This window comes from Poromitra crassiceps (genome assembly GCF_964638095.1).
Source record: "Poromitra crassiceps genome assembly, chromosome: 9".
Taxonomy (NCBI): Eukaryota; Metazoa; Chordata; class Actinopteri; order Beryciformes; family Melamphaidae; genus Poromitra; species Poromitra crassiceps.
The window spans coordinates 36,260,938-36,273,836 of record NC_139630.1 but is presented as its reverse complement, the minus strand read 5'-3'; the positions used below and the strand labels follow the sequence as shown (position 1 = coordinate 36,273,836).

The 12,899-nt window shown below is 44.0% G+C and overlaps 1 protein-coding gene across 2 annotated transcripts in view; it reads right to left on the bottom strand.

Moving 5' to 3' along the window:
- The window catches only part of enah (ENAH actin regulator), a gene marked incomplete at its 5' end in the record, with an annotated part of 112,419 nt that overhangs the window by 67,637 nt on the left and 31,883 nt on the right, over positions 1-12,899 (bottom strand). For both annotated transcript variants that reach the window (XM_083642714.1, XM_083642715.1), the window contains one exon: positions 4,690-4,879. In XM_083642714.1, coding sequence (XP_083498840.1) covers positions 4,690-4,879 — 190 coding nt within the window. The remainder of the gene's footprint in view (positions 1-4,689; positions 4,880-12,899) is intronic.

The window sequence follows — 12,899 nt, the reverse complement described above, 5'->3', positions numbered from 1 at the left end:
AGTGCATGGGGGTTTGATTCATGCTAAAACATGATGCGCTCATGGCACTGTGAGGCACTTTAGATACAAGCTTCCACCAAATGGCACATAGTTAGTGAGCCAAAGAACAGCAGCAATTGAAAATAATCAGTGCCTCTCAAGCACCTGGAGTCAACATTTAGTTTCGTCACTACAACACCAAAATGAAACAGCTTCTGTGTTTCCCTCCTCAGTGTTCCTTTTTTCCTTTTCTACTATTCAATCAATCATCTCATTCAACAACTATTCAATCTGCTGAATCTGAACAGGTTACACACACCCGATTGAAGGTACTACAGTACTCTTTTACTGCGGCGCATAAGATGGAAAAGTCAGGACAGTCAGTCAGTCCCTCACTCAGTCAGTCAGTCAGTCAGTCAGTCCCTCACTCAGTCACTCACTCACTCAGTCAGTCAGCCAGTCAGTCAGTCAGTCAGTCAGTCAGTCAGCCACTCAGTCACTCACTCACTCAGTCAGCCACTCAGTCACTCACTCAGTCAGTCAGCCACTCAGTCAGTCAGTCAGTCAGTCAGTCCCTCACTCAGTCACTCACTCAGTCAGTCAGCCACTCAGTCACTCACTCACTCAGTCAGCCACTCAGTCAGTCAGTCAGTCAGTCAGTCAGTCAGTCAGTCAGCCACTCAGTCACTCATGGATAGGGAAAGTGGTGCCATGGTCTAAAAGGTTTGCACTTGTTCATTCTCTTACAGCAATTTTGATCTCAAGGCTTATGTTTTAAAATGCTTGAAAATTGTTTCTTAGAGAAAATATAGTGAAGTTAGTTTAGAAACAAATCAAAATAGTTTTGATTTGTTAAGAGTTTTTTCATCACTGCATAATTCCATTTGTGTTACAGTATTTCATAGTTTTAATATATAATACATAATAATAACAATAATAATAATAACAATAACAACAACAACAATAATAATAATAATAATAATAATAATAATAATAATAGTGAAAATAAAGAAAAATGTGTGCGTCCAAAATATTCACTGGTAGTTTATCACCGCACACATCAAATGGAGATCTATAATGACTTCTCTGACTCTGTCTTGTAGTAGGTTTTAACACCCACTGAGTGAGTGATGGAGGATGAGTCCTGCGTGTCAGGAGGGATTGTCACGTCCCAAGATGACTGAGACTAGAATAGGTGCCACCGGCAGCAGCTGTCAGGACAGAAATACTGTAGAAAAACAGTGGGGGTGAAATGGGAAACCCTGTCGCCTTCCCCAGCTTCTGGACGCAGTTCGCCACTCTGCCGAGAGAGGGGACGAGGGAGAAGGATGAAAGCGCGAGTGAGAAGACGTGATTTAGGGAGGATGCTAGGAAAGTTCAAGTGAGGTAAAAAAAAAAGAAAAAGAAAAAAAAAGAGGAAATGTTGGAGAAGAAAGTAGGAAAGGGAGGGATGAGGGAGGAGAAAGAGAGAGAAGGAGAGGAGAGAGCCTGAGGCAGAAGTCTTTGGCTATGCTGTTTGTTAGTAAGACTCCTCATCTCATCCAAAGGGTTCTGCAGCCAAGCAGACAGCCCTCTGACTTACACAACATTTCATATTTCACTGCTTCTTTACAGCAAGAGCCTCAGGAATTCAGACCAGAAAGAAATCATGAAAGATGCAGCAACACAAATATAATGTTCAATTACTTCTATCCAATTTCCTCGATGATATATGCAATGCCATGCATCTCGACTGCAAGTTAGATTGTGTATGTGGTGCTTAGACTAAAGTTACTAGTTTGGTTCAATGCATTTCCCTGGATTTCAGACATCTAGCTGTTTCCATTATTAAAACTGCATTTAATCCCAGGGGTTTGGCATGAGACGGAGGAGAGAGAGGAAGAACAGCCTATTCCTCTCACCACTTCTCCATCTAACAATCCATTTTCTTCTTTCTTGTAATTTGTTGTAATGACACAATGCAATGCTAGCAAAAATAAGCGTGACTAACAATTCTCTAATGAGCTGTGTTGTTATTTTATTTAGCCCAATTTGGGATGACCTTTAGCTTTAACTCTCTTACGGCATCTTTTTCTGTCTCTTCTCTCCTCGTTATAGTCTCTCCATTTCTCGCACACGCAAATGCACGTGCACGTGCATGTGTGCACACGCACACGCACACACACACACACACACACACACCCCTCATTAGCTCCATTAGCATAATGAGACGCATCACTATCAGGTTAATTAGTGGATGGGATTAGAGTGTGGTGAGAGACATGGTTTAGGGAGAGAGGAGAAGATACACACTACTAGAACAATGGCGGAGAGGAGAGGAGGTGGGAAATAACAAGTAGGCTAAAAGGAAAACCTGTGGATCAGAGGGCATCAGCCCACCTTTTTTTGTTTTGTTTGCTGGACAGTCGGAAAGGAGAGGAGGGGAAGGGAGAGGAGGAAGATGAGGGGAGGATTCAGCCACAATCTCGACCTCAAAACAGGGTAGGTGAAGATCAGCTCGCACCTTGGGAGCGTAGACGCGGGTGTGAACAGACGTAAACACACGTATGAGGGCACATATTACGAAGCTTAGTTCAATCAGGAAGACTATCTATGCTACTCATTCATTCCTCACCCCCTCTCCCCCCCCCCCCGTTAGGGGCGTATGCTCTTTTGTTAAACCAATCATATTTCGCCACAATCAGTCAATCACATCTTAGCTGGCAACTTTCAAATCTCTTCTCCTCTCTGTGCTTTCAGCTGTCATTTCAGTTCAAATTGTAGTGACCCTCCTCCACCCCATTCACCTCCAGTTCATCACTTCGACGCCCAGGGTCAGAGTGCTCTTCATCACCACCAGTGTCTAGACTCGATAGGGGGATATCCTATTCTACTCTCTGCTCCACTACCTCCTTCATAATCATGATGTCACCATGGGGAGTCTAATCGCCAAATACCTTTTCACATTCTCATAATCACTGTGCACTGTGTAAATAAAGTATTGCTCACTAAAGAATGAGTCTCTCCTGATTGAAATACACACAAGCACACACCATGCACGCATGCATGCCTACACGCGCGCACACACACACGCACGCACGCACGCGCACACACACACACACACACACACACACACACACACACACACACACACACACACACGATATGCAGTCATTTGGGGAATCACCCCCTCAAAAAACAACAACAACATATCCTTTCCCTCCTTTCTTCCTCCCTCCCTCCCTCGCTCCCTGCTGTCATCTCCTCTCTCCTCCAGCAGGCAGGCAAAGTAGATACACAGGCAGAGCAGAGGGTAAGGCGACCTAATCAGTGTATGTTTCACAAAACCAAGGTTGTGGCGCACCACTGAAGTCTGAAAAATAATGGGTACGGCCCTGAAATATTTGCGGCAGTTAGGTGGGGCTGTGTTGGGGGAGAAGGGAATACTACTTAACGAGTTTAATAATACCACAGCCTCTATTTTGGAGGTAATGCCATGCTCTTGAGTCTAGCGAGGAGGCAGGGCCAAATAGAGGTTTTATAATGGCTAATTGGTGGATGCGAGCACCAATCACGCTCCATGATGCTGTAAATAAATGGCAGGGTTTACAGATGCTGTTAACGGCAGCCGTCTCTCATTAACTGCTTGCCAAGCGTCAGTTTCAGATGGAAGTGTTGACTGGGAGAAGTCAGGCCTGCCACTGTCAAGTGCCAACTGGCTGATTCTTTCTTTGCCTACATGTATGTTGAGCTGATATTTCTGCCGTGCATTAAGAAATGAGAGAAAACCACAATCCTGATATCTGGTAAACCTATTAGTAATTCAAGCGATTCACTCAAACTGTTCTTATTCTCAGGTACAGTATGTGCTTGTAATTCTTCCACATTTTTCAACTTCTATTCCCTCTGTTCACTCACTGAGCATTTTGTACACACAGCCGGTTGTAAAGCTTGTTGAGTTTACCTGCAGTGCTCCAAATCTAAACTATGGCAACATTAATCCATAATTATCCTAAGATTAGACATGTGTATAATGCCCAGGTGTTTGGTGGCTGTGATTGATCTTGTGTCGTTATGTCCTCTCTGTCAATGTCTCTGCTTTTCCTGTTAACAAGTCCCCTGTTGACCGGGGAGAAATGCAAACAAACTCTGCAAAAGTGAAGGGATGGACTGTGACGATGCAGCACTGAGGTTTCACAGCACTGAGAGAGCGGTCTAGGTTACTGAAGTGGAAAGGAAGAACTGTCCCTGCCATGTATATCACTACACCTATAATTGGGGAGCTGTATGTCTGTCTGTCCATCTGTCTGAGTTGCAAGGCGCACCGTTGCTCCGATCGAGTCCAAACTTGGGGAGTGCGCTGCCGAGAACGCGAGAACGGACTGCAGTGCCCCATTTCGGATACGCAGAGAGTCATAGTGCCACCTACTGGCAACACAAAAAGCAATTTATCTCGAGAACGATTCATCCAATTGACTCCAAACTTGGGGAGTGCGCTGCCGAGAACCCGACGGAGTGCGGTGCCCAACTTCGGACACGTGCATAGTCATAGCGCCACCTACTGACAACACAAAAAGCGGTTTATCTCGAGAACCATTCACCCGATCGACTTCAACCTTGGGGAGTACGCTGCTGCGAACCTGCGCGAAGCACGCGCTCATTTCTAGTTTCTGTTGTGAAGCAGAAAGATACCACATAAATAAAGTTATTATAGAAAACAAAAGCACGTACATGGCGGCGTGCCTGCATCTTGGGAGTTGAGCACCTCCAGGGCGTGCATCATGGCACTGGCGAATACATTGGCGTCCTCCTTGCTGCCGAAGTTGAGGCCATAGACCTGTCGCGCGTCGCGCCATTGGTGGAAGGTCTGCGTGGCCTGGTTGTACTTCAGCCCCTTGGGAATGGCACAGTTTATCACCACCTGGAGGAGGGGCAAGAGGGAAGAAGAGAAGAGATGAGCTTACCGATTAGCACTTTTAAAGTAACCTATACCCAACCTTGACACATATACTGTACATATACATTCTTTCATATACGTATTTAAAATAGACACTTTACACCACACTTGTTTTATATTAGTAGTTAATTAAATTTTTTGTAAATGTTTAAATATACTTGTGCCCTTGTTTGTTTGAACTTGTGCATACCTTTTTCTGTCTGTGAGTACTTTGAGAGCAATGCAAACCGGAGTCAAATTCCTTGTATGTGTACCGGTACATACTTGGCCAATAAACCTGATTCTGATTCTTATTTCAAGAGTCAACATGAACAGAAGCTACAATATACTGGATACGGTGTCACGTCCCGTTTGTGTAAGATTGTACTTTTATGGCTGTCCATCAGGAGGCGGCGTAGGCTGAGGGCGTGACGAAATGCGGACGTCCTTATAGAGGCTTTCCGTAGCAGTGTTATCCCTTCTCTTATCACGTGGTTCATACAGAAGACGGACGAGACTGTTTGCGACAAGCGTGCTCTTTAGTTTGTTATAATGTAATGTTACATGTTTGTAGGAGTCCATCACCACCAAGCGCTACCAACACACCTGACCAAGCTGTCCGGACAAGCCAAACAGAGATTCAGCAGCCGAGCTATGGAAGGCTGCTAAACAGGTGAGCTCCGCCTACCTGTTTGATGTGACAGCCATTCATGGTTCCTAGAAATTCCTGGACGATGAGCTCTGATGTTAATGTTACTGTTAATGCTAGAAGCACTGGCCGGGACAAAGGCCCACTCACATCTAGAATGACGGCTATAAAGATCACTATAAACTACTGTATACATTGTTGCTAAAACATTTACATTACAGCGATATCTGATGAATTCTCTGCCCCCTTCTTTAATTCAACTTGAATTGGATTTGGTTTTATTGTTATGACTGCACTTGACACTGACGAAGGCCCGAATTGGGCCGAAACTGTTTGTCTTAATAAATGTCCGCCACGGGAGCCATCTAAAACTTGTGTTGCGAGCCCCTTTTTTTGTTTGTTTTTTCGTTTATGACTGCAACCCCCCCCACCCCCAATCCAAAAATATATCTATAGTTTTGAATGTTTTTTTTTATAGTTATTGTTTTAGTGGGAGTACAAACATTCTATTGACTTATAGAACGATTGAAATATCAGTTATAGTTACTTTTATAGTTATTGCCCTCAATGTGAATGGGTGTTTTAGCCCTCATCAACAGGCAAAACATGTTTACGTTTACTGCTAAAATAAACACACTTCTGCTACTTCCTTGTTTGGAGAAGTGCTGGCTGGCTACGTTCCTGAAGAAGCATTTTGTAAGAGTGAAGTAAGGAGTGTGTGTGTGACTGACAGGTGAGTGAGAGCTGACGTCTTACGTCTCACTCGCTCACACACACACAAACAGACGTAAACAACGAGCAGTAAAACTCGTGTGGTCTCCGTCTGTCAGGAAACTGCCTCTGTCCACATGCTGCCAACTTGCCAGACAAGTGGAGGTGAAGAGAGGATAAACACACCATGTAAATATGATTCACCCTCATAAACACACACAGGCTCGTAACTGCGTGTTATTTCCTCTGTCTTGTCACTGTAATTGCCCTCAATCTAATTACACAGGAAATGAACAACATTAGGGACACTGCAGTCCGTTGAGGGGTACAAGGTCATTTTTTTTGTGCCTGGTTGTAAAGGGACTTTACTATCAATTTACTCTGCATTTAAGGGGCTCTGGATGTTAACGCCAGGGGTTTTCAGTGTCCTGGGCATAAAGCCAAGCTGAAACTCCTCCGTCCACTTCTCTCTGGGTTATTGAGACAGTTACAGAAGTGCTTCTCAGACTGGGGTCCCCCAGAACCCAAGAGATCACGATGAAAGGAGATTTTACTCTGCTGTCGCCTGAGTCGCCTCGCTCTGTACACAGAGCATTTTTAATCAAGCGATCTTAAATCTGCATCTTAATCTGTCCTTTTTGGCACCGTGAAATGTGGGGATCACGCACAGAATGCACAAGGTCTCTTACTGTTGATATCTGATATTGCCGAAATGCCCTCAAAAGAGAATGTAATGCGGTTTAATCTCATAATCGCCGTGTCATCTCGTCGTCAAAGTTAATAACACAGATCCGAAAGCCGATAGGAGCCCCCTGGTCAAACGCTTATCACGCGGGGAGGAAAAACCTTGGTAAGAAACTATTTAAGCAAACCCCTGTGGTGGATATTTTCAGAGAGCCATAGTTACAATCAGATTGTTTGAAAGGTAATTTTCTCCTGGAGGCACCAACACTGTCCGGCTCAGTAAACAGTTCTGCTATAGTGCTGGAAACTTGGAACCGACCCGCTTGGAAAATAACGCCTATAGCTTCAGCGCCAGCTAGGCTTGTTTTGACCGAGTACGAAAAAAACCTCCAGTGTCAATTTCTGTTGTCATTAGAATGTGTCTTTGGCAGGCCGGGAGGGGATTTGCATGATCATTCTTTTATTGCTGATGGAGCGGCTAATAAAACAAGCAGCCAGTGAGAAAAGGAATTGTGCCAGTGAGTGTGCGTGGAGATGCTTATTGTAGATGGCAGCGAAGAAAACAAACGGGGGAAGTGTGCATCTTATGATAGCAGCACCACAGCAGCATGCCAGCAGCCAGTCTGGGGCTCGGACTGTACGCAGTTAAAACAAACACTGACGCTCCATCACTTCGACGCCGGTTATTTTTGCTTTCCTTCTCCTGCTTCCCGGGTCCTTCTCAACATCACCTTTCTACCATCTGATGAGATTGTTGGCTCTCTGTATCGTGCCGCCATGATCAAAATGCACTTCGGCAATAATACAACACCAGCATTCTCGCTCACATTCAATTCAAGAGGCTTTATTGGCATGAAGGAACCATTTCTGTTATAGCCAAAGCACATACTGTCATAACAGAGCCACACACACACACACACACACACACACACACACACACACACACACACACACACACACACACACACACACACACACACACACACACACACACACACACACACCTCGGGTGGTCCTCATCTACACTATTATTGTTTTTCTTCAGCAGAGAGTTTTTTGGGGGGAAGTCCCCTGTGTTCATTAGTGAACATACACACAGAGTATATAATTGTCTTGTTTTCTCCTGATACTTCAAAGGAAATAAAAGCTCAGCTCCTCTTGTGCTCCATGTAGGGCCGGGCAATATAGCGATATTATATCGATATTGCGATATGGGACTAGATATTGTCTTAGATTTTGGGTAATAGTGTGATGTGGGGCCCTCACCTTATGAGAAGCTCATTCATACGTGAGGGACTCTTGAGTAGAGTCGCTGCTCCTTCGCGTAGAATGGAGCCAGTTGAAGTGGTTCGGGCATCTGGTAAGGATGCCACCTGGTCACCTGCCTAGGGAGGTGTTCCAGACATGTCCAGCTGGGAGGAGACCACGGGGCAGACCGAGGGCTAGGTGGAGATATTATCTCCACGCTGGCCTGGGAATGCCTCGGGATCCCCCAGTCAGAGCTGGCTAATGTGGCCGGGGAAAGGGAAGTTTGGGCTCCCCTGCTGGAACTGCTACATGTACCTCCGTGACCCGACTCCTTGTTTTACAGGTTGCATTACAGTAAAGTGATGTCATTTTGTGAACTTAGCAGACTGTTCTATTATTTGCCTTTACCCACTTAGTCATTATATCCACATTAAATGATGATTATTTATCCAAAAAATCTCATTGTGTAAATATTTTGTGAGAGCACCAATATTGTTGCAATATCGATATTAGGTATTTGGTCAAAACTATCTTGATATTTGATTTTGTCCATATAATATCGCCCAGCACTAGTCTTAAGACAAACATGAAAAAGAATTGTGATAAGATGATGATCATGGACCGTGATCCTGCCCCAAAAAGAATTGTGATATGATATTTTTGCCATATTGCCCAATGCCCACCCCTAGCTCCATGATCAGTCCTTTCTGCTGTCCTGTATCTGACCCACACTGGCCTGGCTGTCAGCACGCTAACAACCTGCATGAAACACTACAGTATATATATATATATATATATACAGTATATATATTGAGGATTAAGACCATCAATCAAAAGCTGTGAGCCTACAGTATCTTAGCTTCTCTCTGCTCCTCTTTCCATGATTTAGCTGTGCATGTATGAATGAGTGTTTGTGTATGCGTAGGTGTGTGTGTGTATGCGTGTGCCACAGGCCTTGGCGTGTGTTGCTCGTGTGTGTGTGTGTGTGTGTGTGTGTGTGTGTGTGTGTGTGTGTGTGTGTGTGTGTGTGTGTGTGTGAGTGTGAGTGAGAGAGAGCAAGGTTAGCAGGCAGTCAGTGTGATGTGCTGACATCACTGGATTTAGAGGAGCTGGAGAGCCAAGGAGAAAACAGTTCAAGACCCGGAGGAAGGGTTCAGTGCAAGGTCAACAAGTGTGTGTGTGTGTGTGTGTGTGTGTGTGTGTGTGTGTGTGTGTGTGTGTGTGTGTGTGTGTGTGTGTGTGTGTGTGTGTGTGTGTGTGTGTGTGTGTGTGTGTGTGTGTGTGTGTGTGTGTGTGTGTGTGTGTGTGTGTGTGTGTGTGTGTGCACGCGCGTGTGCGTGTGTTGTTTCTCCATGGTTAGAATTTTGGGACTTGGTCCAGTCTCGGACCTGGCTACCCTCCTTTTTTATTTCCTTTGTGAGTTTCTCTTCCAAAATGTCAGGGCACATTTCCAGCAGTGTGGGCCACCAAGTGCAGAGGAAGTCTGGGTGCTTTAACAAGCAGACAACACACACTACACACTCTTTGGCTCATTGTAAGTGACTGGATAAGAGTGTCAAATTTATTTTTATGCAACAGTTAGTTCCGGCCGATTGGACAAGAGGCATTCCAGCCGTGCCGATATTTTAGTATAACATCACGGGCGCTTCACTGTGTGTATATCACTCTGCTTCACAGCTGTAAATGTTACCTTGATTAGGCTGAGTTCAAACAGCGTTCGCACCTTGTAGGGGCAGCGATATGGATACATTCGACCTTAATTATGAACGGTAAGATTAAATCATCTGTGCTAACCTCAAAGTAGCTAACGTTAGCTTAGCTAGCTTGAACTTGCAGTCAGGAAACTGCAGGCAGCAAGTTTACCTGTTGTTGCTTGGCAACTCCTGGTAAGACTGGGGGGGAACTGTTTTTTGTTGATGCCGGTGGAGACAAATAACAGACAGAAAGCAACTGTTGTCTCAAATTACTTTAAAATGTGATTATTACTTGATGAATAGCTTTGTTAAATACTGCACAACTGTTGTATAAAAGCAATATCACACTCTATGAGCGAATCACAGACGTGACCATATGCAGTACAACAGCAGCACGAGCTCCAGCGTGATATTGCTTCAATCAGGGCTGTTCCACTCATTTGAGTTCATGGGCCACATCTGACCCAATTTGGTCTCAGGTGGGCCAGACAAACAAAATCAATAATAACCTATAAATGACAAAACCTCCTAATTTTCCTGTTTTCTTTCAGTGTAAAGAACTCCAGGTACATTTTTAGAACACGTTTTCACATAGTTTTCTCAGCTACATTCAAACAAATGATCAAATCTACAGTCTTTAACCGTCTTTAACCGGCGACTGTACAACAAGGGCCTTGATTATAGAGAATTGCAGCGTTACCGTCAATCGTAATGTTGAAAATAGTTTACCATTTCATGGTGAATACAGAGAACATGAATAGGCTACAATACTTAATATGTAATTTGCTCCTGAAAACCTGGTACCTCTTAGCCTTCACAAGTGCATCACATTGGATTGAAGCACTTCTCAGTGCAAAGCCATCCTGTGGGCCAGATTGGACCCTTTGGCGGGCCGGTTCTGGCCCCCAGGCCGCATGTTTGGCACCCCTGGCTTAAATGAAATGCAATTAAACTAAGACGATTCTCTGGACATTTCTTAAACCACTGGCTCCTAAAAACTTATTTTTTTACCAGTCTGGTGCAGCCATTCACACATGGGGAAAACCTGAGATTCCTAAAACTGTACAGTACATATTAGTTGAAACCTTTACAGGCACATATCAATTTTGATTTGACTGAACCTACCGCACAATATTTGATGCATATTTGAACAATGGTGATGATCAGCCAATAGAATGTGGTGTAGTCAGTGTGTATGCTTATAGACCCCTTATACAGCTTGTCAACATTGAGCTGCGCGCGCAACGTGTAGGCAGAAAGCAGTAAGCTTTGCATAGACAGACAGCGAAAACTCTGTCAAAGCCCCGCTGTCAGGACTGCTCTATGCCCATCTGCAACACACAGTTATATTTTAGTTTTAAAATGCAGTTCTCGGCTTACTACCACAGCTTATCGCCTGGTGATAAGCAATGTTATGCATCGAAATTAACGTTGTTTAATGGGACATGTCTTACAGACCCATACGCACTGGCGCTGTCAATTGGCCAAGCCTAGTGGCCGGCAATACATATCGTGCATTCCTTTATAACTGGGGATAGCGTAGATAATTATTCTGTAACTTGCAAAGATATATTGTTATGTTGATAATGCACACAATTCAATGACATTATGTAACGTTACTTGGTCGTTAACTAACCGAGCGATGTGGCTGAGCAGCCAGCTACAGGCAGCTTACCTGATTATGAGAGCACAAAGTCGGGCATTTTTAATGATGTCCTCGTTCCAATCAGTTCAACTTAATAATGACATTATTTAACGTTACTTGGTCGTTAACTAACCTAGCGATGTGGCTGAGCAGCCTACAGTTTCAGTTCAGGCAGCTTACCTGATTATGAAGAGCACTGCAAAGTCGGGCATTTTTAACGATTTCCTCTTTCGGCTTGCAACCAAAGACACCTACGGTTAGCATTAAAAGCAGTATGAGTTGACGGGATTCGGTAAAACTTTACTCCTTGCTTTGTTGATAGTGTAACAGACTGTGTTGTGTTGTGTTCTATTGCGTGTGTGCGAGGCTAACCGTAGGTGTCTTTGGTTGCAAGCCGAAAGAGGAAATCGTTAAAAATGCCCGACTTTGCAGTGCTCTTCATAATCAGGTAAGCTGCCTAAACTGAAACTAGGCTGCTCAGCCACATCGCTAGGTTAGTTAACGACCAAGTAACGTTAAATAATGTCATTATTAAGTTGAACTGATTGGAACGAGGACATCATTAAAAATGCCCGACTTTGTGCTCTCATAATCAGGTAAGCTGCCTGTAGCTGGCTGCTCAGCCACATCGCTCGGTTAGTTAACGACCAAGTAACGTTACATAATGTCATTGAATTGTGTGCATTATCAACATAACAATATATCTTTGCAAGTTACAGAATAATTATCTACGCTATCCCCAGTTATAAAGGAATGCACGATATGTATTGCCGGCCACTAGGCTTGGCCAATTGACAGCGCCAGTGCGTATGGGTCTGTAAGACATGTCCCATTAAACAACGTTAATTTCGATGCATAACATTGCTTATCACCAGGCGATAAGCTGTGGTAGTAAGCCGAGAACTGCATTTTAAAACTAAAATATAACTGTGTGTTGCAGATGGGCATAGAGCAGTCCTGACAGCGGGGCTTTGACAGAGTTTTCGCTGTCTGTCTATGCAAAGCTTACTGCTTTCTGCCTACACGTTGCGCGCGCAGCTTGCTTTGTTGTCATTGTGACGTAGGCGTATAAGGGGTCTATAGGTCAGTGGCTTACCACAGGAATCTCCAGCTAACTTACACATGTTAAAATCATTTGATGGCAGAATCAGAATTGATTTACCCATATTTGGTAAGGGGGGTTTTGCAATTCTGACATGATTTATTTTTCTCTCTCTGATCTAGTAACATTATTTTTTAACCATTAGCCCCAATCGACATATTTTCAGAAGATTAGGGTGATACATGCTGTCAAGCATAATTTTCCTCATCAACTAGCACTTTCCCCACAATCATAAATTATTTAAAATGAACCATAAAAACATTTGGCGAGGT